This window comes from Ciona robusta, chromosome 13 (genome assembly GCF_009617815.1).
Source record: "Ciona robusta chromosome 13, ASM961781v2".
Classification (NCBI taxonomy): Eukaryota; Metazoa; Chordata; class Ascidiacea; order Phlebobranchia; family Cionidae; genus Ciona; species Ciona robusta.
In genome coordinates, this window is record NC_143247.1 from 463,862 (window position 1) to 491,731 (window position 27,870).

Here is a 27,870-nt window from a genome sequence, read left to right on the forward strand (position 1 = left end):
TCCCATCATCCCACCCTACTATATGTATCCCAGACCTAGTGTGAGGTAGAGCCCAGTGTAACATAATTACATAACGTATATTTTTATTTATCTCTTTGAAAATGATAACGAAGATCACGTTCATTAAAACAACGCAGTTAAGGTAATCAATAGCAAAACGACACTCGTTTAAACAAGATTTTGATAAAATATGCGGAAAATTGTCCCCCTAAAGGCGTGTCTGACCAACACAATACATTCGTTTTTTTTTGTATAAAAGCCGCTGTAACAAAAAAGACCAAACACTCACATGCTGTTTGTTTGGTTTTATTACATACTGCTTAAGATTTCAAAACATAGGGCGGTTAGTTTAATATTCTTTCGAATAAAATATTTTTTTTATTTTAAACTTTACGAACTTCTTTATATATTTATCATCTTGATTGTTTTGTTTGTTTGAAACAATTATTGCTCCATGACGACATGGTCTATCATTTTGGCAAAACACCATCGAGTTTAACTGTAAAACACAGATCACTAACCTAGTTGAAATATTCCTTGCAATCAACCGGATCGTAAATATGTTTCTGGTGTCTGGTTGCTGGTTTAGTTGTTTATTTGCAGAGCTTCGTAGTTAACGATTCCTTGCGTAATAACAACAACGTACATGCGAAGGTATACGGTGCCTTGATCTGCTCTAATACATAGATTACCTTGTATGCATATCACCAACCCGGAAACCGGGAAACTCCTACTACAATGACGTCATATATATGAGATGGGAACTGTGATATACTCTTACCAACCGCATTGTTATAATAAGTCAATATATGACGTGTGTAGCGTTGGTCTGTATGCAATATATAGTAGGCTGGGGTAAGATGGGACACATTCAGCACATAATATCCAAATATCTTGATCGTGTTTTAAACAATTAACAACGGTCTACCGGAATCGCGAAGATACGGTTTTATAATTCTTTGGTTGTTTTTGTTTACCCCCAAATAAGAAAAAAAATAGTATTAAAGAGTGTCCCATCTTCCCCACACTACTGTATGGTTGTATTGAGAACCATTCCATCTAATCCTTTTAAAACATGCGTGTATGGTTCAAATTATAATCGTTTTAGATGTTTTTGTTGTACAGTTGGGTGGGATACATAAAGGCCCTTTTTTATTCTATTTTTTCGTCTCTTTTGATACTAAACAAAGAGCAGCATTAAAAGAATTATAAAACTGCATTTTTACGACTCCCATAGACCGTTGGTAATTATCTAGTATTTTAGCAAAATGAAATTAAATGTTAACAGATATTTATTTGACTTACCAGCATAAATATGATTTTCAAAAATATACAATTTTACAGTAATATATGAGCTAGAATGGATTTAACATTCGTGATACCCCTTTTAATCTGAACACAAATTCAATTTTCAATCTAGCGAAACGAGACAAAATAAAAAAAGAGAGACGATGTAAAAAAGTTAAGTAATTTAGCGAAGAAGGCAAACTGTAGGGGTTTCAGGATCTCGCTTACTTTCGGTTTAATATGATTTAATCATCGGTCTGTGATTGTGACAGATGTAAAGTGTAAAAGAAAGAAAGTTTTACCGTTTAATTTACCATATTACGGACTTAAATTTGTTCCCTCAGTTAAGCGTTATTTGACCGACACTTCAGTATTTTTTGACAGCTACTTTTATAGAGTGTCAACAAAACAATAACCTTGAATTGGTTGCACCACTTTTCACAGGTGTTTATGTAAGTTAGGTTGTATTTGGCTGACATTTTACATAAATATAGTGAATACAGTAAGGATCTGGTGCTACGAAAACGTAACGGACCAAAATCAAGCCCAATCAATTGTTTAATAAAAGACAGGGTGCTAGTAGAGAATCTCCCCCCCACCCCCACCTTATTTGCTAACCACTAACCCCTAGGTTAGGGGGTTAGGTGTTAATGGTTAGGGGGTTAGTGGTTATAGGGGTTAGTAGTTAGTAAATAAGGGGGGGGGGGGAGAGATTCTTCACTAGCACCGGCAGTTTTTAACTGTTAAGTAAGTTCATTGGTTTTCCTCGCTGTAGAATCTCATCCATATAGAACACAGCTAAAGTATAACAGTTGTTGTTTGTTAAACTTCTCAGATTTAGTTAAAATGTCCGGAATTAAAGATCATGTCAACTTTCTGGGTTACCCTCTACCACCAGGTGTCTCACTTTTATTGAAATCCTTGAAAAAGTATGATATTTCTGTGTTCGAACGACTGGTAACAGGTAAAACTGTTTTAACTTCAGTGTTATTTATCTAAAACAAAAAATAATAACAAGCCTAAAAAGACCTGATTTTGTGTTTTCTGCTACTATTGTGTGCGCATATGTCTTGGACAAGACACTTAACGGCAATTGCTTCAACCCATTTGTGGTTTATGGTTGTCTAAATTGTCGGGCATACAGAAAAGATGGCTCTCGTGGCTCCGCCACTCGATAATAAATAAGTTACATACGTGGTAAGTAACTTGTAAGCGGGCACGAGGTGTATGAAACAGAACATTTAATTATAACGGATGTTGTTGCCCCACCATGCGAGGATGAACAAGTTACATATGTGGTAACTTGTAAGCGGGCACAAGGTGTGTGAAACAGAACACCCGTGCTATCACGACTGTCGTTGTCCCGCCATGCGAGTTTAATTAAGTTACATATGTCGTAACTTATAAGCGGGCACGAGGTATATCAAACAGAAAGCCCGTGTTATAACGACTGTTGTTGCCCCACCATGTGAGGATGAACAAGTTACATATGTGGTAACTTGTAAGCGGGCACGAGGTGTATGAATCAGAACACCCGTGTTGTAATGTCATTGCCACAATACATGAGAATAAATAAGTTACTTATATTCATTCACTGATCTAACACCTAATCTACAGTTGCAGTTGAGATGTCATCTGATACAAATCCTACAAACGACAAGTTTTCAAACCTGACCAAAGGAATTTCGAAAGAAGCTATCAACCACATTTATCCCGGTGTGTTTACAATAATTAGAAAAGCCATGAGAACACCCAAAAATTTACTGAAGAAAAATGTTTTCGAAAACGATCTGAATGAAATAATGTAAGTAGGACATGCTTTTTAATGTTTTACCAAAATCTTGGGTGACATTGTTAAAATACAGTTACACTCATAGTTGTCAAACATAGGGAACCTCATTGATTAATGTGGTGAATGCAATATACTTTGGCTCTGCTTGTTTGTATAGACACCTAACAGCAGGGTAAAATCTGGGGTGACATTGTTAAAATACAGTTACACTCATAGTTGTCAAACATAGGAAACGTCATTGATTATTTTGGTGAATGCAATATACTTTGGCTCTGCTTGTTTGTATAGACACCTAACAGCAGGGTAAAATCTGAGGTGACATTGTTAAAATACAGTTACACTCATAGTTGTCAAACATAGGAAACGTCACTGATTAATGTGGTGAATGCAATATACTTTGGCTCTGCTTGTTTGTTTAGACACCTAACAGCAGGGTAAAATCTGTTTGAAGTGTAAACTTTATGCCAAAACATAGCGTCATCCCAAAATGATTAATGGTAATCTCTCCCATCCAACTCTGGTCTAAATCCCAGGTCCTATGGCGTGCCACACTGTAGGATCTCACCCATATAGAATAGAATGTGCATATACAATGTTGGGGTAATGGGCCAACTCTGGTCTAAATCCCAGGTCCTATGGCGTGCCACACACACTGTAGGATCTCACCCATATAGAATAGAATGTGCATATACAATGTTGAAGTAATGGGCCAACTCTGGCCTAAATCCCAGGTCCCATGCCGTGCCTAATTTTAGGAGTCTTAGGACCTCACCTATATAAAATATCATGCGCATATACATTGTAAGGGTAATCAGACAACTCTGGTTTAAATGGTTACGCTTCAATATTTCAGGCTACCGACATCATTTCACGCTCCACTGAGCACAGCTTTGTTCGGTGATGCACGTCCTTCGTTAGAAGACAATGCACATCAACAGTGCCCTCATGTGGCAACGTTATCCAAGCTTCGTTGGCGCGTAGACGTAGCGATATCAAACGCATCTTTAAACAGAGTAATGGAACCAACTATATTGATCACAATAACCACAGATAAAGGAGAAGAACATACACTTGAAGTTAGTTTAATAAAAATATAGTTTCATGCAAAATGTATTTTAAAATATGTAATGTAAAATAAATATCATAGCCCATTTTTTGTTATTTAGTTATTAAAACGTAAAAGTTAGTTTAATAAAAATAATTAATTTGATTACAAAAACTTGGTTTCATATAAAATAATAGTTATGTATATATATATATATACGCCGTATATACAGTATTTTATAATATAGGTTATGAAACATAGTTAGAAAAAAAATTTAGTTTCATGCATTCAAGTTTAGCAGCCACCTATTATTTCACACTTTTAGTTGTAATGTATGCCGTTTTTATTGACTGTCGTTTTGCTGCTAATTCCTTCCTATATATTGTTATAAATAATCTAATTTTCTTCTTTACCTCGAATAACTATTTTTCATTTTAACTTTTTACAAGATAGTCATATGTTATACTGACCTAAGTGTTTTTTTAACATATGAGCTGCATGTCTGGTATTTAAAATCCAAGCATGTGGCAACTCGACTGTGTTGTCATGAACGTGGCAACCACAGATAAGTTACTTATATTACCAATACCTTCTTCAGGTATCAAAAGAAAAATTCCACCAACTCCGGTATTCTGTGCTTGAGGTTTTAAACTACATGCAGCAGTTGGAGAAACGATCAATATTTCAAGTTGAAACTTAAATGTTTAATATTTTTCAAACATTACAAAATATAAAATTAAAAAATTCATATATATTTTGTCTCTAGTTAGTAATTGGAATTTTTTGTAGGTTTTTTGATTATTTAAAAATTGCTTTTCTGGTAAACAATAATAATACTAAGATTTATTGTACCATAGGCGCCAAACCTGGGGTGGCAGGGTGGGCAGGCCAACCATAAAAATTTCTACACTGTATTAATCAGTAAACATTACAACCAATAAGTTAGATTTGTTTCACATGAATGTGTGTCTAATTATCCCTGCCTTCCCTGTGTTTATAAAAGTTAAGAGCCTATTCTACCAAACTTTTTAATTGTCTTTTAAATCGCTGTATTTTTAAATATGTTTACAATAAACCTGATGTGTGTTTTTACAAGAGAAGCAATTTTAGAAACAATTATTGTGGCAAACAGAAGGAATATATTTTTTAGGTTAATATAAATATTTAAAAAAAATTATTTAACTACCATATTTTAGTTAAACACCTGAAAAAATTAACATACGTAACAAATTAAAAACTTATGATGATAAGTTTCTATTGCCTTTTTTCCCAATTCTCTCACTTTCATTAACTCCCTTTTTTTCCACGCTGCTTAGTTTTCTTCAAAAAACAAAACGATCATTGAAGTGAATATTTTTCTCATAATGTTGAGGTAAGAAGGCCTATGTTTTCATTCTTTTTCCTCGTCCCATTTTGTAATAGACAAAAAAAATATTTAATGGAATATAAAACTGTATCCTCCTGGCTATAAAAGAGAATTGTTAACGCGATTAGGAAATATAAGATGATATATCGATATCAAGCTTTCCCACAATATACAATATTTTTTACTGTAATTCACCAAAAACTCATTTAGAAATCTTTGCCATAAATTTGTTGCCATCCAAATGACTTTATGTTGATTTATGTTCACATTCGTGCAATACAATAATATTACAAAAATTGTCCTGCTAGCTACATATGGTAGGGTGGCGAAAGATGGCTCATGTTTTCATTCTATTTTCTAATCCCATTTGGTGGTAAACAAAGAACATTTAAGGAATTATAAAACCATGTCCTCACGACTTCCATAGACCGTTTTGGTAATTGTTTAAAACACAATTAGAATATTCAGTGTCCCATCTTACCCCATGGTTCCAGCATGGGTTAATTAAAGAAAAAGTAATTTTGTACAGTGGTTATAACACGTGTGTTGTAATTGTAAGCACCTCGGGTGGGACTCGAACCCACAATCCTTGGCTTAGGAGGCCAATGCCTTATCCATTAGGCCACCGAGGCTCACACATACTCGTTACATTAAGTGGCGTTTACAATAGAGATCGACTCGGTGTACAAAAGCCAAAGAAATATCCACACCCAGAGTTGTTTAGAACAGCAGTAGGACTTGACAGTGAGCATGAGGTATGTTTTCTACACCAATTGTTATGACGTACATAGCTAAATATTGAGACACTTTCTTGATTTGTAAAAACGTTTAATCGTATTTTCCAAAAGAGCCCATCATTATTAATTAAGAGTGTAGTTACAACAGCGGTTATAATAACAACAGTGTAACTATACAAACAAATGTAACAGAGACACCAGGGGTACTTTGTATATCTTGGTAGTAGTTTTGTCGCAGCTGCATTATACCAGCTAGGTGTTAAGAAATCTTTGCAAAACATAAGGGTTTAGCTATAACATAAAATAGAAAAAAGCTTTATGACTGGTTCTCGTTTATTTATTGGAAGAGGTTCCCGTTTAAAAAACGTGGTTATACTGTTTATATTCGTCAACTTGGTCGCTGGGTTTGCTTATATACACCATCTCATTGAAACGAAAAACCGAAACTCAACGGAAGATTTATCATTCGCTAGAAGGAGCCATAAAGCTGAAAGTGGTTTCATGAATGGGTTATGGGCGCAACGCCAAACCTATGTCGCGCAATATCCAAAGAAATATCACTCGGTACATCACGAAACACATATAACGCATCACGGATCGCATAAAACACATCAAGGACCACAGAAAACGCATCACCAGTGGCAGAAAACGCGTCACGAAGTTGGTAAAAATTCTCACAAAAATCATCACGGATATCACCATCGTCATCACATGCATCATGATCATGCGCGTCATAGTCACTTGGGTCACCACGGACACTCATCACTGCGTAATCATCGTGTGAAACAACGCCCATTATACGTCAGAGATAAGGAGAAGGAATATTGGATGGAAAACGGCGAGGAATATAAAGAGACAAGGAACCTAACAACGGTTTGTGATGGCTGGGATAATATATTGCAATCAAGTTATTAGTGGTTAGCATGCATTTCTCTAAGACATAGCTTTGTCGCTGCTACCATTGTGGGCGTATATGTGTAATGGGTTGTCTTGTCTAATTTGTCTGCGGTATATAGAAAGATTATCACCACCCACAAAGTTACATACGTGGTAACTTGTAAGCGGGCATGAGGTGTATAAAACAACACCTGTGTTATAACAACTTTCATTGCACCACCACATGAGGATAAATAATTTTTATTTGATTAAGTATTTTTTATATCAAAGTGAATAACTCTTTTGCTGAAAGGCGATGAGCATTTCTTCAAGTGGCGTCATGTTTGATGACGTTACGGCGGAGAATCCATATTTGGAAATCGGAGGATATTTCAAACCAAATACGAAGCCACGTGGAAAACTAGCAGTCATTATTCCGTTCAGGTTGGTGATGTCATACCGTATCGGCGTCAAAACGGTGTATAGTGATTTCATTTTGTTGTTTTTATTATTCAAGTCTTCGCAACTATGTGTTTTACGAAATAAATTTTTTGTTGCTCTTAGAAATCGAAAATTTCACCTTCGAGTACTTCTTCATTATTTGCACCCTGTGCTACAATCACAACGATTCGAGTATTGTATTTACGTCATTAATCAATCAAGCAACGGGGTCTTTAATAAAGGAGCTTTAATGAACGTAGGGTACTTGGAGGCCATGAAACGTCACAATTACTCTTGTTACGTATTTCATGACGTAGATCTTCTACCAGAAGAACATAGGTATGTGCTGAATGACGTATAGCACAGTGGTTAGCCCGTGTGATTTTAGAAAATAAATTGGTTAAATTTATTTATACAATTAACTAGTCCTTACTTTCCGCTAAATGTCGCTCTTGAGTTGTCGAAATTTGTTTCAGCTGTGCATGAGATTAATTGCTTTGCAAGTTGGCAGAACAATTTGCTACTTTTTAAATAAAGCTTATTCTGTCAACTGCAAAAAATACTTGACGGCCTAAACACTGTACGTCACTATTAAAATTCATTACGTCATCACAGATGCTTGTACACGTGCTCTGATGACGTCAGACACGTATCTACTGGCATTAGCAAGTTCAAGTACAAATTGGTGGGTGGGGTCACAGTTGGGGGCGTGTCCGCATTCACACCAGCTCAACTACAGCGAGTAAACGGGTGGTCGAATCGTTACGTTGGTTGGGGCGGCGAAGACGACGACATGGCGATCAGGTCGGTGCTTCTGTGACGTCATAGTAACAAAAACGACGTCACGATGTCTATAACGCCAAGTTTAACTTTATGAAAGTTGTGAAACTAATGTTTAAGTTTCGGCATTATGACGTCATATACATGTCTTATGGCGTCTTAATTTAAATGACATCACAAAGGCAACGCCAATAATAACATCATACTGACATTGCCGTCATTTTTAGTAAATTTAGTTGATTTAAAGTTAAGAACATGCATTTTTGGTTTACGAATTTATTTCTTTTGACGTCACTTACATATACTATGACGTCATAATTTTGACAAATACAGAATCCGCGCGCATGGAATGAAGATTCGTCGACCATCTCCTTCGCTGTGTAAGTTCACATCGTTACCCCATGGTCCTGACCCGGGAAACCCCCTAAACAAGAAACGTTTCAACTTGCTACGTCACACAACCAAGGAAATGTTCGGGGATGGTTTGAACTCGGTCGAGTACTCGGTGCTCGGAGAAACATTGCAAGCTACGTTTACGAACATAACTGTGGAGCTGGGAAAATAATAAAGTGTATCTTTATACGTGTAAAGCGTATGTTTAAGACCAAAAGTTGCAACACCAACCATTGTAAGTTTCCGGTACAGTGTTTGGTGTTTATTTCTTAATGATGGTATAGTGTTTAATTTGTATATCGTGTTGAAGTCATTTATATTGCGACAAAAGGGTTTACCAATCCCATGTAATTAATAACGGATTAAGGGTAAAAAACGCTTAGCTGATTTTATCCGAGATTGGCAAGCAACGACGCTTTTTGCACTACGGATGTTCTATTTTATACAACTCGTGCCTGCTTTTGGGATACCACGTAACTAGCTTTGTGTGTCTTGCCCAAATCGTTTACATGTGGTGCGTAACTGTGTAATTAATTATTCTCATTTGTTTGTAGCCTATGGCTGAAAATTTAGACAAACCGTAATCGACCACCGAATTAAAGCAAAACCTTAATCTTGCTCAAAGACAATCGGCTACGCATTGCTAACAACGTCTAGGCTCGAATCCGTATCTTTTGGTAGTGATATACATTACAACTACGGCTTTTAACGTTAAAGCGATAACGCCACAATAATGAATTAAAACACGATTTACGGGAACCAATCGTACATCGGTTTAGAAAATGTCCGACAAGAAATTCTGATAACATGTCATGTCGTATTGATAACAGTCTTGCTCAATCTATTTGTTTTACCAAATATGGAGAAGGGTATTGGGAGAAAGGAAAACACAGAAGATTATAAAGAGTCGAGTTTTGCAGCAATTCGACACTTTGTTGCAAAAGTTTTGAAGTCGATATTGAAACGTTTTTAAGATTATTAACAGGGTTTAATTTAATGTTTTCATCTGTTAAAATTATGTGCAATTTAAGGTTTTTTATTGGAGATATTCGAATATTTTACAAAGATTAACAAAAATGGTTTTAACAGTAAAGCATTTCTTTTAAAATTGTAAACGAGTATCAGTTTATAAAAAAAATGAACAACGCTTGGTGTATTTATAAACTTAATTTGTTTTTTTTACATTGAAGCGAGCTACGCTGTGGTGTAAACGCGGCTTAAAAGAACAAACAAAGAAATATGTACGCTAACCTGCGCTGAACAACGCTGGGTGTAGATATTCTTTGTTTGCCATTTTACACCGAGGCGAGCTACGCTGTAGTGTAAACGCCGCTTAAAAGAATAAACGAAGAAATATCTACGCTGACCTGCGCTGTACAACGCTGGGTGTAGATATTCTTTGTTTGTTCATTTCACACCGAGGCGAGCTACGCTCTATGGTAAACGCTTAAACAATATCCACGCTCGAAGTTTATAACAAAAATATTTATCTGTTAGTTACTTTTGACCCAGTAAAGTTACACACTATGCGGCATCGGGTATAAGCGTTGTCATTATGAGTCGTATGTTTGCTTGTAGAATACCTTGATTAATTAACAGCTTATAGAAGGCAAACATTCAATGTGTGTTTAATCATACGCCTTATATTGTCTTAAACTGCGACCGTGTGTAATGTGGCCGGTATTTTGCGGGTTCTTATACTTTTAAAGGTTGGGTTTTTCGTAACTTGTTATTGTAGCCGTTGTTTTATTGCATAGTAAAGATGATATTTCTGTTCTCAGAAAGGTAAGGTTTGGTAAAGTTACAGAAAGAAGAGTGTTCAATATTTTTATAATTTTAGGAGAGCGTGTATAGAGACATTTGTGTTTTTGCGGACTTTTTAGATATGACATATTTGATTCATGTACGATAAAGTTAGGCATTCATACGTTTAAATCGAGCTGTTGTAATTGTTGCAGTGTGTGGATAAGCAGATATGACATTTGGTTGGTTTGGTCATTTATATATTCTTGTGGGTCGAAACTTGAGTGACTTATTCATGGTTGCCACTTCCATGCCCACAGTCGAGCTGCTGAAGCTATTGCAGTGTGTGGATAAGCAGATATGACATTTGGTTGGTTTGGTCATTTATATATTCTTGTGGGTCGAAACTTGAGTGACTTATTCATGGTTGCCACTTCCATGCCCACAGTCGAGCTGCTGAAGCTATTGCAGTGTGTGGATAAGCAGACATGACTTTTGGTTGGTTTGGTCATTTATATTTTCGTGTGTGGGAACTTGAGTGACTTATCCATGGTTGCCACTCCCATGCCCACAGTCGAGTTGCTGAAGCTATTGCAGTGTGTGGATACGCGACTTTTGATTTTATACGCAATTTAAAAATCTATGGGTTCGTACAAGACGCAACTGTATAGTAATATGCGGTCACGCTCTCAGCTTTAAATAGGCGACAAACTTAACTCCGTAAAGCACCGTCGGTCAAAATTCCAAATAACCAAAATTCGCTAATATAAGTTCCTTGCATAGTTTCCATACATAAGATGTAAACCAGACACCTGGGAACTTATATATATTTGTGGTTGCCTATTTTCGTTGGAGAATTAACTGTCAAGCATAATAGACGTATACTGCTACTACGTGGTCTGTAAATACTTTAAGCTAGTTGTCAAGCAAGTGCAGTTAATCCAGTTATGCTTATACGTAGAAACGGCAACTCTGTATACAGGCCTAATATAAACTTTATAACCATGTGCAATAATTTAAATTTCGTAACATCATTTATTTGAAATTTTTAAAATCTTTTGAAAATAATTTTAAGATTCGTACATAATTTAAAATATACCAGTCTCCCTGTGCTGCTGCTATACAAAGGCGTGGTTTGTTACAGACAGACGGATTTACGGCCGATATTTTGAAAACCTTACTTGGATTCACTGGGTTTGTAAAAATGTCCGTAAAATGTCTTGCCCAGAGACACAGCTTAATGCATTGTAATTCTAACCAAACACCCAAGTTCTTATTCTAACATGTTGATGTCATTTTAAACCAGCTTCTCAAGCGCCACCATTGGAATTTGAACCCAGTAACCCAAATTTACGATTTTTTATTTGCAGAAGACAATATGAAATTTGTAAAATATCTCTTCCTCCTGCTGGTTCTCATTCTTGTTTCTTCTTTGCTCCTGGAGAGCGCAGGAGTGGGAAGCAAAGAAGAGAGAAGGGAGAAACGAAGAAGGCGACGAAAAAACAAAAATAAGAAGAAAAACAGAACAACAACAGTCGGACTCGTAACAACGGACTCTGAAATTAAAGCGATTGAAAACATAACAATGCCCACTATTATTCAACAAAGCTCAGCAGAAAAAAAGTCTTCTTCGAAAACGATTTTGGAAATTTCGACCACGTACCCTGTTGTTATGGCAACCGTGGCGGACCTTTCGCCACAAACCAATGGTGACGGGATGTCAAGTATAATTGACATGCTTTTCGGGTATGATTACGACTCCTCTTATTCCGAATACGATGAAGAAACAACAGCTAACGAAACGTCACAGACGACCATTGTGACAGAAGAAACCTCTGCTGCCATGACCAACGTTGGAATCGATCCCAGAACAATTAGTTCGACACACACACTTCAAATCGAAGAAGAAATCACCGAAGAAAAGATGACTTTATCCCACAAGCGTATGTCATCAAAACCTGCTGACGTCATCACTTCTGACGTCATGCTAGGTTGCGATGACGATAAATACAGCTTGCTTGTTAAACTAAAGATGCAGCTTCACGTTGCTAACGGAGAGATTTCGTTCTTGGATGCTGCTGTTATTAAGGTTGGGGAATACACGGAAGAACAGAAGTTGGAAAAAGTAAAAGCTCTTCTTGCGGAAAACGGACTTGCGCCACTTCCGGATTGCATTCCGCCAACGAAAGAAGATTATGTTGGCAAAGAACCGATTTCCAAAGAGGACGCCCATTTATCGACGTCTACGAAAAAGAATGACGTCACGATGACGCAATCAAAGGTGGTGACGTCGCCGACGAAAACAACTACGGTTGACTCGATGCTACAATTGGTCAAAGATATAACGTTAAGAAATGAGAATATTACGTCATCATCTGAAGATGCAGCTACGTCAGAATCGGAAAATGAAGACATAAATAAAAACAATGTCACGAACGCGATGGGTGACGTCACTATGGCGTCACTTTCGAAGCCGCAGTGTCAGTCGCGGATGAACGCGAGTAACTTGGAGGAAGTTCTCACTACTTCTCGGAGGATGGAAGAAGCGGGAATGTTGCCTCCTGGAGTGTCTCAAAAGACAGCAGCTGGCGAGATGACGGTCATGGAGCTGCTCAAGATGATGAGGGATGCTGCGATCAAAGCTGGGAGGATCCCGGAAGAATGCATGGAGGATCAGCAACTGGGAAGGATGCCGGAGCCGGAGGGGTCATACGGTCAAAAGAAGAAACGAGAGGTAAATTTATTTTCTTATGGATTGTTGTTGGTTTTTGTATAAAAAAAATAACTTTAAACCTGCTTTAAGTCATTAATTTGTTAGCATATGATGCAACGTAAACCTGGCGCATAAAATATAACAGATTTTTCGTTAACGATGAATCGCTGTAGTGTAAACAGCATTTAAATAAACGAAGGTTTATGTACGCCCAGCGATGTGGTCAACGTTAACATTTTCATTTTTGGAGAATTTTACCGCATAATGTAAGAGCCCTGATTTTTTCAAAAGGCTTAAATAAATTAATAATATGTTAAGTAACAGTTTGTTTGATCTCATACCGCGTACTTGTTTCAGGTTTAGGTTAAAAAAAATTGTTGGCTACATTTTTACCCATGAAGTTACTACATAACTCTTTATTCCGAAACATCCACAGCAACTAAAGATGCTGCAAGGTTACATTCAAGCCGGTTACCTACCTCCGGACACAATCGAAAAGCTCCTCCGAGGAGACATTACTCCAGAGTGGCTTCGAGCCAACATCACCAACAACAGGGAGATCATCTTATCCCGGATGCCAGAAGTCCTCCGGACTCTAATTGAAGACGGGAAGATGCCAGAAGATATTGAGACCGCAATCTTTAGTGGGAAATATAACTCCACAGAGATAGCTATGATGATAATAGCAGACGATGATCTCATAAAGGCGATGCTGCCCACCGATTTCCGAAATATGATCCAGGTGTAGTATAAGATATAAATGAATGAATGACACTTTTTTATCCTCGCATGGTTGGGCAACAGCAGACGTTATAACACGGGTGTTCTGTTTCGTACAAATCGTGCCCGCTTACAAGTTACCACGTATATGTTACTTATTTATCCTGACATGGCAGGGCAACGACTGTCATTATAACACAGGTGTTCTGTTCCATACACCTGGTGCCCGCTAACAAATTACCACGTATGTAACTTATTTATCCTGACATGGCAGGGCAACGACTGTCATTATAACACGGATGTTATGTTTCATACACCTCGTGCTCGCTTACAAGTTGCCACGTATGTAACTTTGTGGCTGATGCAATAATTGTAGATTTTATTGACGTATCATTATAGCTGCAACAATAATTTGCAACGATTCCCCAGGATCGACCGATCCCGATGAAGATGAAACTGCTTCTCATCAGCGGGAAGAATTCCTCCGAGATCAAAGAAGAAATCCTCTCAGATGACGATCTTCTCAAGGAAGTGATGGTCCCGTCATCTTACTTCTTCTTCAACCTCTTCAAAGTTCAAAGGAACAGAACAATCAATGTCGTCATCAGCGTACTCGTTGTCGTGGTTCTTGCTTTCGTCATGGTCTCTTTAGGTAAGTGATGTCGTCACGAGAGTTTTAATGACGTCATATTTTGTACAGCGCCGCGGCACAATGGTTAGCGTACCTGTCTTTGCATAAGACCCTTATAGGTTATTTGTTAAAGGCTGTGCATTGCTACCATTGTGGGCTAATGTGTCCTTGGGCAAGATACTAAAAGACAATTGCTACAACCCTGTGGCATGCGAGGTTATCTAATTTGTCAACGATATAAATATTCCCAAAGCTGCATGTTTAACGCACAGGTAACTTGTGGGCGGGCCGAGGTATATAAAACAGGATTCTATTGTTTGCCCCGCTATACGAATATGAATAAGTTCCATTTATTCATTTCTCCTTGTTGAATAACCATCAAATTAAACTTTGTGACTAACAATGTTATATCAGCTATGACGTCACTTGATGTCACGTTTCTTCACGAATCGATGTGTGCTCAGTGAGGATGATTGTTTATACGATTATGACGTCATTAAGCAAAGAAGTATTGAGATTGTATTATTATCAAACGGCCTTGTTTTAAAGGATGCACGATGACAGTATCAAAGATTATGGAACACGCGAGAAAACCAAAAGGTGTAATAATAGCACTTGTTGCACAATTCTGTATCATGCCCGCTTCTGCTTACGGGCTCACACAAGCCTTTCAACTGGATACATACGCAGCTATTGCTGTGTTAATATGCGGATGCTGTCCTGGTGGGAACTTGTCCAACATGCTGGCGTATTCACTTAACGGTGATATGGACTTAAGGTGATTACGATTTAAACAATGGATATTATCCTGTGATACGTCCTGTACATTGAATTGTTAGCCGGTCTGGTTTTAACTTAAAAGTACCAAGTTTAGGCTCGTCGCTGCCACCATGGTGGACGTATGTGTCCTTGGGCAAGACATTTTACGGAAATTCTTTTGGCTCCATGGTCACCAATGGGTTGTCTGGTATATCAGCCAAACACTAACAAAAATCCCGTAGAATAGTCGCGCACAAAGTTATATAAGTGTTAACTTGTCAGCGGACATGAAGTGTATGAAACATAACACCCGTGGTATAACGACCGTCGTTTCCCATTAAGCGATTATAAGCTAACGTTATTCTTTTTACACCACAGTGCTAAATAATGGTTTATAGCGTTAATGTTTTCCTCGCAGTATTCTCATGACGACGTGTTCCTCTGTTATCGGGTTGGGCATGATGCCACTATCAATCTACTTATACTCAAAGCTTATAACGCCGCTCAGTGCTGACATCGTTCCCTTCGACAAAATTATCATCAATATTTTGCTGACGATCTTTCCAGTAATTGTCGGTATCATTATCAGACACTACAGACCGCAATGGACGACAATTATTATGAGGGTAATGTACAATATATTCATTTGCTTTTTTAGAACATTAGTGGATATCATATTATAATATTAAAACAACTAAGATAATCTACAACAGAATGACAATCCTTAAAACACGTTATGGATAAATAATATTGGAAAGAGCGTCAGTTAAAAAGCGTGGCCGTGGCCGTGGCTGTTAAATTAATGAAATATTTTCTTAATACAAAAGAATTCTAGTATGTTTAAATTCTGATAACAAAGCAATTAACAAAAGTGAAGCCTATAATTTAACATAACTCTCCTATAAATATGGTTTAAAAATTGAAACCATCTTCCGTGTGCTACTGCATTAGTTTATTAATTGCGTCTTTGGTAAAGTTCTATCTACCCTTTTTATTTTACTTGTCATTTTTAAACCGAAACGTTTGAAGTTAAATAATTTGTGTCGTATTTACGTAAAATAATTTCGGGCACGAGATGAACACACGAGTTACATATAACGGCTATCGATTTGTTTACAGATCGGTGGGCTAGTTCTTCTGTTGTGTTCGATCACCGTCGCTGTGTTGGCTGGCATCATGCTTGGTGATGCCTTCTTTGTGTATTTTCCTGTGCCTGTCCTTGCCTGCTGCGCCATATTACCCATGTCCGGTTACATTCTGGGATATTTCTTCGCTTTCCTGTTCAGAGAAAATCCAAAATGCAGGTTTGAACCGATGTGATATTAATGCGCCTTTATGCTAACAGTCGAGTTATAACATGGGTGTCTTTTTATACACCAGACACACATGGTGTATTCATACACCTCATGCTTACTGTTGAGTTATAACATGGGTGTCTTCTTATACACCAGACACACATAGTGTATTCATACACCTCATGCTCACTGTTAATTTATAACATGGGTGTCTTTTTATACACCAGACACACATGGTGTATTCATACACCTCATGCTCACTATTAAGTTATAACATGGGTGTCTTTTTATACACCAGACACACATGATGGCGTATTCATAAACCTCATGTTCACTTTCAAGTTATAAATTGGATCATTTATAGACACCCGACACACATGGTGTGCATAAAAGTCAAGCTAACTTAACTTACTATTTCAGACGAACGATCTGCGTTGAGACTGGCTGTCAAAACGTCCAGTTGTGCGGAACTGTTTTAAAACTCGCATTTGATCCAATTATAGTCGGGGTTCTTTTCCTTTTACCGCTGGTTTACATGGCTTTCCAGGTAAGCTATGTTACGATGTGTTTATAATCATATGTCTTTTGTATAGTATATTAGGTCACATAAAGTGATGGGTTAAATTGGGACACCTTTAGTACATAATGTCCCTATATTCTGATCGTTTTTTAAACGAAAGGATACGGTTTTATAATTCCCTAAATTTTCTTTGTTCACTACCAAATGGGACGGGAAAATAGAAGGAATATGTGTTCCATCATCCCCCATCTTACTATATTCTCTCTCTCTCTATATATATGCAGTCGTGCGTTTTTCGAGAGAATAGGTATGTTTGTTTACAAATATTTTTACTGCAATGAATGTCTTAGTTTCGTTATCTAACTTTATTATATGGGCCAAAGAAATTGTGAATCAAAAAACTTACTCAATACAGTGATAGAGCGTGACCATGCATTTGCCAAGTTATGCGCTAATATTTTACTGAATTAAAAGTCACGGTGAATTGCCATCATGCTTACAGCTTGTGCAAATAGCCCACATTCCACATATTGACTGATGTGGGCATGAGAGTGACGATTATACAAAAATACTCAAGATAATATTAGCACACGCATTACTATATAGCGTGGCTGTTATCCCATTGTATAGGCGTATGATATTTCCTTAAGAAAGACACTCAACGGTAATTGCTTCAACCCAGTGGTGACTAATGGGTTTTCCAAACTATCAGCCACACATAAAAAACCCTCCCAAATCATAAAAAAGTGAAAATACCCCTCAAAATAACCTCCACAGAGTAACATAGGTGGTAACTCTTATCAGCTGGCACGAGGTGTATGAAACAAAACACCCGTGTTTTAAAGACTGTCGTTTTTCGGCCAACCGAGGATAAAGCAAGTTTATTTATTCAAACAAAACAGTACATCTGATCGTTTATAAAAAGCATTTCTATTTTAATTTAAACGATGCAGTATCACCTTGCCTACACCAAAAATACTTCATTTATCACTAAATTTAATCATGTAATACACGGCCCATGTGCACAAATCTATTGATACCAGTGAGTTCAATAGTTTACTGAACATAAAACTGCATGTTCGATACATGTTAACATTACTACTCTTGTATTTAAATACGAAACAAATGTAACTGTTTAATCATATGGTCATTCACCTTTAACCTTGAGGTCATTGACCTTGCAATATGCTGAGGTCATTGACCTCTGTTGTGATAAGACATCCCACATTTGAGAATGTTTGCCAACTTTACAACCAACATATTATCAGCCATGACAGATATCGCAGTGCAAATATATATTGCGCAAGACGTATTTTATCCGAGCAACAACACTTTTAAACAAAAATTAAGCCAGTGTAATAGAACCCAACAATAGGCTACAGCTTTTTATGAACTTGAGCGAATTTACAAAACAAATCGGCCGCCATGACACAGCGGTTAGCGCTTGTCGTATAGCCAATAGGTTTGGGTTCGAGGATTGACCCTGCTACCATTTTGAGCGTATGTGTCCTTAGGCAGAACACTTAATGAATGCATTTTTCCAACCCAGAGAGACAATCCGTATTATAACGATATTGCCGGTCCGGCGTGGATAAATAAGTTATATTTACTTAACGAGATTTATTTAACAACTAACATATGTTACTGTTTAGGTTATGGAGGCATTTCTCATTATCATGATATTCCGTGTCTACAACCGATGCCGAGGAGGAAAAGAGAAAGGAGAGGAGAAGAGTGGGAGCGAAGAGAAAGAAGAGAAAAGGAAACAACCGGATATGGAACTAGGTAGGAGATTTTGTCGTGTGTAAATATTTATATTGAAAGAGGCTTCCGGGTTCGAAACTCAATGTAATCAAGCGTAAAGTTGTTGTTGATTTAATAAAGAGTTGGTATGACTGTGTTATGAAATAAGAAAAACTGTGTAAATGAATACACCATGTGTATCTAGTGTATAAGAAGACACCCATGTTATAACTCGACAGTGAGCACAAAATATTAAATACCAATCATTTTAGAAGACGGGACAAAAATCGAAGCTAAAGACGCCTCTCCATTACTGAACAAAAGTACAACGAGTAATATAGATGATATGCCGCCTCCGCCCGACCAGTTCAAACCAGTTAAAACCGACCAAGACCAGGACAGCGACATCGAAACTTTGTGGCCGTTAGAGGGCGAGCCAACGCCGGCTTACTTGGATTCGTTCAAAAAAGCCGGAACCGAAAACTTTGTTTAAATGCCCAAAAATTACACAGTTTTAAGTCAGTGTTCATATATTGCGTCATCTTAGCCAAAATACGTAGTGTTTCGTATATTTGACAATTCCTTGGCATGTATTGTACTCTGGGGTAAGATGGGACGCCGTTAGCACATAATATCCAACGCTTTCCAGTCGTGTTTTTAACAATAACCAACGCTCTTTTGGTGTCGTGAGGATACAACTATATAATTCTCTAAACATGTTGTGTTTATTATCAAATAGCCCGATAAGGCGACAAAAAGACATAAACCATCTTACCTCAACGTACTAAGAACAGCACTATACTTCGTGTGTAATTTTGGACTGGTACCTTGTTTGACATTTATCCAACGGAGCGGTGCTCTGTTTGGCATTTATCCACCAATAGACACTATGTACGCTGTTTATCTGCTGCTTATTGATTGTTATATATTCCCCACAATACTATACCACATGTGTGGCAAGCCCGGAAAATCGGGCACTGCTAAATGTAAAAAAGCGATACTCTTTTCAGTAAAGTTCCCCTGACCTATTATTAACATTCGTTATCGTAATTCCACGTAATTCCCTCGTGTTCAAACAAATGATATTGCTATATATGAACAGCGTTTTAATCTTGCATGTGTTTTATCCGTAGTCACAGTTGAGTTATTCAGTTAGTAAGCAATAATTTGACACGTTTATTTATAGCGCTTCACCGGCAACGCTGCTGGTTTTTGTCCTGTTACATGGCCCTAATGTAGTGTGTGTTTAGGTAATTATAGTATTAGAAAATGTCCTAGACAGAAAATTTCACGAGAACTGTGTCATATCACGGCGGGGCGTCACGGTTTGAGATTCAAACCTAATTGCGACCCGAGGTTTTGTTATGTATAGTGACGTTTTTCATTAACATTTGGTCATGCGGAACGCGATCTTTCTCAAACACTAAACTATATCCAACAGGGCAGAGCATGTTTACTTCTCACCCGTTCTCTCTTTTACTTTTTTCAAAGCAACCAGCTTTAGTTTCTATTCAATCTATTGTATTTGTGAGAGAATTATAGAAGAAGGTAGCTTGTGCGCGCTGGGTTGGTGTAAAAAGCTACATTGACGCGTGTTCAACTGACATTTTTGCCACGATCCTTCCAAGAATTCGTATTCCGATTCAGTCGCTCACTGTTGATAAGATTGTTTTGTTGTTTAATTAGTAGTTAAGAAACATGGCGGACAGTAGTTTTAACGGAAAACGAAAAAACGGAGATTCCTGCGACACGGAAACAAAAAAGCCAAAGAAAACAGCGTTGGTTACTGGTATGTGGTAGATATCGACTGTAATATTTGTATTTTAGATCAGTTAATGTTATTTTTTGTGTAATTATGCAGTTTTACTGTATGGTTATACATATCATGTCCACAGACTAGTTGTTACATGTGTATCTTTTTATAAACCTCATGCTTAACTTTTAAAGAATGGATTTCCAACAAATAAACAAAAGTATTTACTTTCCCCAGGCATAACTGGTCAAGATGGTTCTTACCTGGCCGAACTACTCATCGAAAAAGGTTACGAGGTTCATGGTATAATACGAAGAGCTAGTCAGCCAAACACAGCACGGATAGAACATCTGTATGCAGATCGAGCAACACACAAAGAGGGGAGCATGAAACTGCATTATGGTGATCTCACTGATAGTAGTTGTCTCGTTAAAATCATTAATCAGGTAACATCATATTTATTTTTGTGTTTGTACGACTGTTTCTGTTGTTATTGCATTCTATATGGGTGAGGTCCTAAAGTGAGGCGCGCCATGGGGCCTGTGGTTTATGGCACAGTTGGCTCGTTAGACTACCCAAACACCCAGGGTGCTACAAACCATAAGTGCACCCTTGGTTAAATCAATGTTGGATATGTGTCTTACCCAAGGATACAAACATTGTTAATAGTATAAGTATCAAGCATCAAGCAATAAACCCAGCATCCTTCGTTTTCAATGTAAGCACTTAGGCCATGGCGTGAAAAAAGCATTTACTTCAACTACTTGACTTTATCCTAAATGTCTTTTCTTTCAGGTTAAACCAAATGAGATCTACAATCTCGGTGCAATGAGCCACGTGAAGGTGTCGTTTGATTTAGCTGAATATACAGCAGATGTTGATGGGGTTGGTACGTTAAGGTTGCTTGATGCTATACGAACTTGTGGAATGAGCGACTCAGTAAGGTTCTATCAAGCTTCAACAAGTGAGATGTTTGGAAAGGTAGGCATTGACTGGTTGAATGTAAATTGCTCTATCTTTGTATGACAGAATCGTCAGTTGTTATAACACAAGTGTTTTATTTCATACACCTCGTGCCCACTTACAAGTTACCATGTATGTAACATATTTATTCTGGCATGGCCGGAAACGACAGTCGTTATAACACTGGTGTTTTGTTTCATACACCTCGTGCCCGCTTACGAGTTACCACGTATGTAACTTATTTATCCTCGCATGGCGGGCAACGACAGTCATTATAACACAGGTGTTCTGTTTCATACACCTCAGGCTGGCTTACTAGTTACCACGTATGTAACTTTGTGTATGATTTTTTTTCCAACTAACCTCGCCACCTTACAAAAATCTGAGAATATTCAGCTTTCTTTTCCAATTTGTATTTTATTCACTTTTAATTTTCTGTAGTGTTAATATTACAAATCCAAAGCATTTGCCAAACACCACAGTAAATTTTAGGAGGTAATTTAAACAAACAACTTACAAAACAGCTTGCATATATGGTAATTGTATGCCTGCATAATTAACTTCTACAAACCTGAATGTTTCTGGGCACCAGATGTTCTTCCTATTAATATTTAACATATAGTAGGGTGAGGGAAGATGGGACACCTTTTCTTTCACTTTTTTCGTCCTATTTGGCAGTAAACAAGGGACATTCAAATAATTATAAAACCATATCCTCACGAGAGTCACCACTATCATAGACCATTGTTAATTGTTTAAAACAAAACAGGATTTCAGATATTATGTGCTAAAGGTGTCCCATCCTACCCCACCATACTAAACAGTAGACACCATGAATACATCATGTTAAACAATTTAGTCTTTTACTTTTGCTAAGAATAAGAACATATATATATAATGTAAAGATTTATTCAGTAGCTGTTGTTGTATGGCTAGCTATTTGGATTGTGATGGTTTTTTTACTTATTAGTCATCAAATAAATGTGTTTTAGGAAGATTGTACTTTGTGCATAAGGCCTTATATATATATATATTGTCAATCAATGTATTACAGATCACTCTGTTAGTTTCTAGGCTTTTTGTTTAACTGTTTGAAACAGGAAGTCTATTGTTACATCATAATAATCTAATGATGTTAATCTCTATCACACAAATCCTTAATCCAAGCTAAGTCTTAGTAAATACACAGTTAACAATAAGGAGTCTTAACTAATGAATATATAGTTTGCCAAAACGTTATTATCAGTTTGTTAATTAAATGAACAGTTTCCATTCTTTCGAATGCTTATAGTTTTTATTAAATAAAAAAAAAATTGTGTGTTTTAAAAAGAAGTAAAAAAACATTTTTAAAAATTATTTTTTTCAGGTCCAGGAAATCCCGCAAAAAGAGACGACCCCGTTTTACCCTCGATCCCCGTATGCTGCCGCAAAGGTGTACGCATACTGGATAGTTGTGAACTACCGTGAGGCGTATGGCATGCACGCAAGTAATGGTATTCTGTTTAACCATGAAAGCCCAAGAAGAGGTTTTAACTTCGTGACAAGGAAAATTACGCGGAGTGTCGCGAAGATACATCTAGGATTACAAGGTAATATATTGTATATTAATCAACTTTGACTGTGTTGTATGCAAGTTGATCAAAATATTAAATGATCAACTTGCGTAGGATTATGTTGTGGAGGGAGTTAGGAAGTTATATGAATTTAATAGGTTTTTGGCTGTATATTCAATGTTGGACCAACTCTAAATCCCAGGTCCCATGGCTTGCCTCACTGTAGGATCTCACCCATATAGAATAGAATGTGCATATACACTGTTGGGGTGATGGGTCAACTCTGGTCTAAATCCCAGGTCCCATGGCATGCCTCACTGTAGGACCTCACCCATGTAGAATAAACTGTGCATATACAATGTTGGGGTAATAGGCCAACTCTGGCTTAAATCCCAGGTCCCATGGCATGCCTCACTGTAGGACCTCGCCCATATAGAATAGAACGTGCATATACAATGTTGGGGTAATGAGCCAAGTGTGGTCTAAATCTCAGGTCCCATGGCATGCCTCACTGTAGGACCTCACCCATATAGAATAGAATGTGCATATACAATGCTGGGGTAATTGGCCAACTCTGGTCTAAATCTCAGGTCCCATGGCATGCCTCACTGTAGGACCTCACCCTGTGCATATACAATGTTGGGGTAATGGGCCAACTCTGGTCTAAATCTCAGGTCCCATGGCATGCCTCACTGTAGAACCTCACCCATATAGAATAGAATGTGCATATACAATGTTGGGGTAATGGGACAACTCTGGTCTAAACCCCAGGTCCCATGGCATGCCTCACTGTAGGACCTCACTCATATAGAATGGAATGTTAATGAGTGTATACAATGAGTAAAGGACCCACCCTGTCCTAATCCCGACATGCCTTGCTGTAGGACCCACCCGTGTAAATTAGAATAGAAGAAACTCCACTGTGGGCATAGGAGTGGCAACCATGAATATAATTTGTGATATTTCTAACAGAATTGATAACTCTTGGTAACCTTGATTCGAAGCGTGATTGGGGTCATGCACGTGATTATGTGAAAGGAATGTGGATGATGATGCAGCATGATGAGTAAGTACCACGAGTATTCATGACACTACGGTATATTGGCGCCTATGATGGGTATGCAAGACATACGTATATACCCTGGAAAATGGGAGTAGTACCCAGTATAAATGCATGGATTGCGGAAAATTTATTAAAACAAAAAGATGCGTCAGTTATCTTAACGATTAAATATCTCACAAACATGTCATAAAATAAACATTAAACAGTAGTGGTAGACTGGTAGTTCACTGATCAGCCTATTTAACACATACACCATGTGTGTCTGGTGTAAAAGAAGACACCCATGTTATAACTTGACAGTGAGCATGAGGTGTATGAATACACCATGTGTGTCTGGTGTAAAAGAAGACACCCATGTTATAACTTGACAGTGAGCATAAGGTGTATGAATACACCATGTGTGTCTGGTGTATAGGAAGACACCCATGTTATAACTGGACAGTGAGCATAAGGTGTATGAATACACCATGTGTGTCTGGTGTATATGAAGACACCCATGTTATAACTTGACAGTGAGCATGAGGTGTATGAATACACCATTTGTGTTTGGTGTATAAGACAACACCCGTGTTATAACTCGACTGTGAGCATGAGATGTAAGAAGCCCTAACCTATAGGACCTATATTTTACAGACCAGGAGATTATGTTTTATCGACCAACGAGACACACAGTGTACGAGAGTTTGTTGAGAAATCGTTCAAGCACATCGGGGTGGAACTTGAATGGCAAGGAGAGGGTGTAAATGAGGTAATTAGTGTGTTGTTTCTATTTGTGCTTGTTTTTTATTGTTTTTATTTGTGGTTGTTTTTTTTATTTGTTTTACTTTGTGGTTATTTTTTGATTGTTTTAGGCTCTGGTTGTTTTATTTGTAGTTTTAATTGTGATGGTTTTTTTACTAATTACTAGTTTTCATGCTTTTTTTAATGATTTTCTCTGACTAGGTGCTTGTTTTTTTTTTATTTGTTTCTCTAAGTTACTTTGTTTTGTGATAATAGTAGTAGCATTCCACTTGTTTTTGCGATCTGATTATATCTGTTTTTGTTGTCTTTTTGGCTGTAGATGTATAGCTTTTAACTATTTATTACCTGTGTTATAACAACTGCCACGTACTTGTCAATCCTCCCATGCCAGGACATTAACAATCATTAAACTTAACTCGGGTGTTGTATTTCATACACTTCATGCTTAATTACGAGTTGCCATGTTTGTAACTTTGTTTGTAACTATTTTTAGTAGATTTTTATGCATGACTGATAATTTTAACAACCCAATATTGGCCACTGAGTTATCGCAATGTAAATTACTTTCATTCATCCTTTTTCCAGATTGGTGTTGATAAATCCACAGGGGTTAAGCGAGTTCAAATAAGTGAGCGATATTATCGACCCACCGAAGTTGAATTTCTTCTCGGAGATTATTCCAAAGCTAAGAAGGTTCTTGGTTGGTCACCTGATATTAAGTTTAACGAGTTGGTGAAAGAAATGGTGGAAGCTGATATCAATCTCATGAAGAAAACACCAAATGCTTAAATCATAAACTTGGGACTTCGGGGTCATGAACTTATGACTTCGGGGTCATGAACTTATGACTTCGGGGTCATGAACTTATGACCTCGGGTCATGAACTTGTGACTTCGGGGTCATGAACCCGCGACCGCAGGGGTCATGGTTTTACAGTTTTTTGCCCTGTTTATAACCAATTGCTTGTATCTATCTGCTTTGAGGTACCTTAGTAGCTTAATGTAAATTCTCAATCTATACACACTCTCATGTTACTTGATTTTTTTTACTTCAAACACAAGTTATTTGTTCTTCAAAAAATTTTAACTTCATTTTTTTAAGCAGTTTTCATTGTGATATAACTTCAACTATACACCTTATGTCTTCATGATAACATTGTCTTCAATATGAGTTGTTTCAGCAAAATGTCTCGTTTTTTGTGGGTTGGACAATTGTTCCTGTTAAAACTTGTTTACCTTTAAACACCTGAAATAATCGGTGCAGCTATTTCTTACTTTTTAACACTATTTATATAACTTTGGCTATATATATATAGCAAAATTTCAATTAGAAAATAAACAATTTATAAATCACCTGAAAAATGGTGCAACCTGTTCAAATTTATTGTTTTAACAATTTTTCACAAACTACTTGTCTATATAGTAGGTTGGGGTAAGATGGTCAATCTTTTCATTCTATTTTCTGGTCCCATTTAATACTAAACAAACAATTGACCATATTGTAAAACTGTATCCTCACGATTCTAAAAAATGTTGTTAAATGTTGAAACACGATTAAGATATATGGGATATTATTTGCAAACAGTACCCATCTTACCCCACAATATTATATTTCTCTTTTCAACTGAACAATCTAAGCCATTTTATTTCAACGATTATTTCTTCATGAAGCTTATTATGCAGTTCTGTAGCTTATTTAGGACTGTGTGTTTTACCCAGCACTTTATAATATAAACTGTCTCTCCACAAAACCGTTTGTGACGTAACAAACCAAACTAACGACTTCCTTTTCCAGTATGGTGCTCTGTTACCTTATATATACATGGGCGTTCTATATATTGATAAGAATTCCATATTTCCAGTGTGTTTGTTCCGTGTTGTATATACCGTGTGTATGATTAGCAGTAATTGATATAATAAAAGCTAAAGCTAGTTCAGTGTGTGAGGTTATTTATCCTCGTATGCCGGGGACATTATGTTCTGTTACATACAACGCAACGACAGTCGTTACAACACGGGTGTTCTGTTCCATACACCTCGTGCCCGCTTACAAGTTACCACGTATGTGACTTATTTATCCTCGCGTGGCGGGGCAATGATAATACACCTCATGTCGGCTTTTTCCAAATGTGTAACTTAGTAGGCGTTTATTTTTAGATTTTAAATGTATGATTGACTATTTAGAGTTTAGACGGTTCAATACACGTTACATGTGCCTGGTGTAAAAATCCTGATTCGAATGTAAGCATGAGGTTTAGGAAAATATACACGCGTCCTTACACTTAGTGGTCAGGCGCTATATTATTGCTACCATTGAGTTAAACGTATGTGGAAATTATCAACCAAAAAATCCAGGTTTACATGCTTAACCTCGTTGTAACTGATGAGTTGTCTAAATTGTCAGCCATACAAAAAAAAACAATTACCCATAAGGTTACATACGTGGTAACTTGTAAGTGGACACGAGGTCTATGAAACAGAACACCCGTGTTATAACGACTGTCGTTGGGAATAAACAAACCTTTCATGATAAACGCTGCATTAACGAGCTGTAATTTCCGGAAAGAAATAGATTTTTGATTTATGGCTTTAAAAATATCCGGACTGTAACTCCAGATAGCGGATTTTCCTTAAAGTGACGTTTCACTTCCGATAAGAAAACAATAGTGTGATTGAGTGATATCAGGTTAATATCAACACACCGGTGATACCGTGTAGGTTAGATTAATTACTTTGCAAGTATATATACTGGTCACCATATCGCTGTAAATTTGTGCCAATATTAATATTGCCGTGTGTCCTTTAGCGAGCTACGCTGTAGTGTAAACGCCGTTTAAAAGAATAAACAAAGAAATATCTACGCTGGCCTGCGCTGAACAACGCTGGGTGTAGATATTTCTTTGTTTGTTGATTTTTACACCAAGGCGAGCTACGCTTTAGTATATACGCGGCTTTTA

General features: G+C 37.3%; 4 protein-coding genes, 1 long non-coding RNA gene and 1 other non-coding gene across 8 annotated transcripts; 4 read left to right on the forward strand and 2 right to left on the reverse strand.

Moving 5' to 3' along the window:
* The first annotated feature begins 1,567 nt into the window (after positions 1 to 1,567).
* LOC149725567 (COMM domain-containing protein 5-like) lies at positions 1,568 to 5,786 on the forward strand. 2 transcript variants are annotated; one of them, XM_089891748.1, is made up of 5 exons: positions 1,568 to 1,739; positions 2,123 to 2,251; positions 2,905 to 3,091; positions 3,933 to 4,155; positions 4,723 to 5,786. In XM_089891748.1, exons 2-5 carry the CDS (start codon positions 2,134 to 2,136, stop codon positions 4,822 to 4,824), a joined length of 630 nt encoding a protein of 209 aa, XP_089747874.1. In that variant the 5' UTR covers positions 1,568 to 1,739; positions 2,123 to 2,133; the 3' UTR covers positions 4,825 to 5,786. The 2 variants fall into 2 exon arrangements, with proteins under 2 accessions (XP_089747874.1, XP_089747876.1); XM_089891750.1 differs by having other exon boundaries at positions 1,568 to 1,731.
* Positions 5,787 to 6,049: 263 nt separating this feature from the next.
* Trnar-ccu (transfer RNA arginine (anticodon CCU)) lies at positions 6,050 to 6,122 on the reverse strand. The gene has a single exon. It is a non-coding gene; the product is annotated as a tRNA-Arg (tRNA).
* A 312-nt stretch (positions 6,123 to 6,434) lies between these two features.
* LOC149725569 (beta-1,4-galactosyltransferase 4-like) lies at positions 6,435 to 11,817 on the forward strand. The gene is made up of 5 exons (XM_089891745.1): positions 6,435 to 7,100; positions 7,417 to 7,547; positions 7,668 to 7,883; positions 8,160 to 8,348; positions 8,658 to 11,817. The coding sequence occupies exons 1-5, from the start codon at positions 6,546 to 6,548 to the stop codon at positions 8,887 to 8,889; spliced, it is 1,323 nt and encodes a 440-aa protein (XP_089747871.1). The 5' UTR covers positions 6,435 to 6,545; the 3' UTR covers positions 8,890 to 11,817.
* A 21-nt stretch (positions 11,818 to 11,838) lies between these two features.
* On the forward strand, positions 11,839 to 19,956 carry LOC149725570 (uncharacterized). Its single transcript, XM_089891744.1, has 9 exons — positions 11,839 to 13,194; positions 13,610 to 13,915; positions 14,323 to 14,545; positions 15,074 to 15,302; positions 15,702 to 15,909; positions 16,403 to 16,587; positions 16,999 to 17,125; positions 18,751 to 18,883; positions 19,114 to 19,956. The coding sequence occupies exons 1-9, from the start codon at positions 11,839 to 11,841 to the stop codon at positions 19,332 to 19,334; spliced, it is 2,988 nt and encodes a 995-aa protein (XP_089747870.1). The 3' UTR covers positions 19,335 to 19,956.
* Positions 16,188 to 19,756, reverse strand: LOC149725571 (uncharacterized). Its single transcript, XR_016386440.1, has 3 exons — positions 19,617 to 19,756; positions 16,991 to 17,130; positions 16,188 to 16,561 (listed from the first exon to the last, which is right to left on the reverse strand). It is a non-coding gene; the product is annotated as an uncharacterized LOC149725571 (long non-coding RNA).
* A 467-nt stretch (positions 19,957 to 20,423) lies between the features above and the next one.
* LOC149725572 (GDP-mannose 4,6 dehydratase-like) lies at positions 20,424 to 26,850 on the forward strand. 2 transcript variants are annotated; one of them, XM_089891747.1, is made up of 8 exons: positions 20,424 to 20,630; positions 20,832 to 21,040; positions 21,390 to 21,575; positions 22,924 to 23,146; positions 24,083 to 24,176; positions 24,807 to 24,921; positions 25,500 to 25,704; positions 25,771 to 26,850. In XM_089891747.1, exons 1-7 carry the CDS (start codon positions 20,540 to 20,542, stop codon positions 25,701 to 25,703), a joined length of 1,122 nt encoding a protein of 373 aa, XP_089747873.1. In that variant the 5' UTR covers positions 20,424 to 20,539; the 3' UTR covers position 25,704; positions 25,771 to 26,850. The 2 variants fall into 2 exon arrangements, with proteins under 2 accessions (XP_089747873.1, XP_089747872.1); XM_089891746.1 differs by having other exon boundaries at positions 25,500 to 26,850.
* The last annotated feature ends 1,020 nt before the right edge of the window (positions 26,851 to 27,870 follow it).

Coding starts and splice junctions, on each gene's coding strand:
- LOC149725570 (XM_089891744.1), top strand. CDS start 11,839: ATGAAATTTGTAAAATATCTCTTCCTCCTGCTGGTTCTCATTCTTGTT. Junction 15,303..15,701: donor AACGGTGATATGGACTTAAG/GTGATTACGATT, acceptor TTTTCCTCGCAG/TATTCTCATGACGACGTGTT. Junction 18,884..19,113: donor ACAACCGGATATGGAACTAG/GTAGGAGATTTT, acceptor CAATCATTTTAG/AAGACGGGACAAAAATCGAA.
- LOC149725572 (XM_089891746.1), top strand. CDS start 20,540: ATGGCGGACAGTAGTTTTAACGGAAAACGAAAAAACGGAGATTCCTGC. Junction 20,631..20,831: donor GAAAACAGCGTTGGTTACTG/GTATGTGGTAGA, acceptor TACTTTCCCCAG/GCATAACTGGTCAAGATGGT. Junction 24,922..25,499: donor AAGGAGAGGGTGTAAATGAG/GTAATTAGTGTG, acceptor TCCTTTTTCCAG/ATTGGTGTTGATAAATCCAC.
- LOC149725569 (XM_089891745.1), top strand. CDS start 6,546: ATGACTGGTTCTCGTTTATTTATTGGAAGAGGTTCCCGTTTAAAAAAC. Junction 7,884..8,159: donor CTTCTACCAGAAGAACATAG/GTATGTGCTGAA, acceptor ACGTCATCACAG/ATGCTTGTACACGTGCTCTG. Junction 8,349..8,657: donor GACGACGACATGGCGATCAG/GTCGGTGCTTCT, acceptor TGACAAATACAG/AATCCGCGCGCATGGAATGA.
- LOC149725567 (XM_089891748.1), top strand. CDS start 2,134: ATGTCCGGAATTAAAGATCATGTCAACTTTCTGGGTTACCCTCTACCA. Junction 2,252..2,904: donor GTTCGAACGACTGGTAACAG/GTAAAACTGTTT, acceptor CCTAATCTACAG/TTGCAGTTGAGATGTCATCT. Junction 3,092..3,932: donor AACGATCTGAATGAAATAAT/GTAAGTAGGACA, acceptor TCAATATTTCAG/GCTACCGACATCATTTCACG.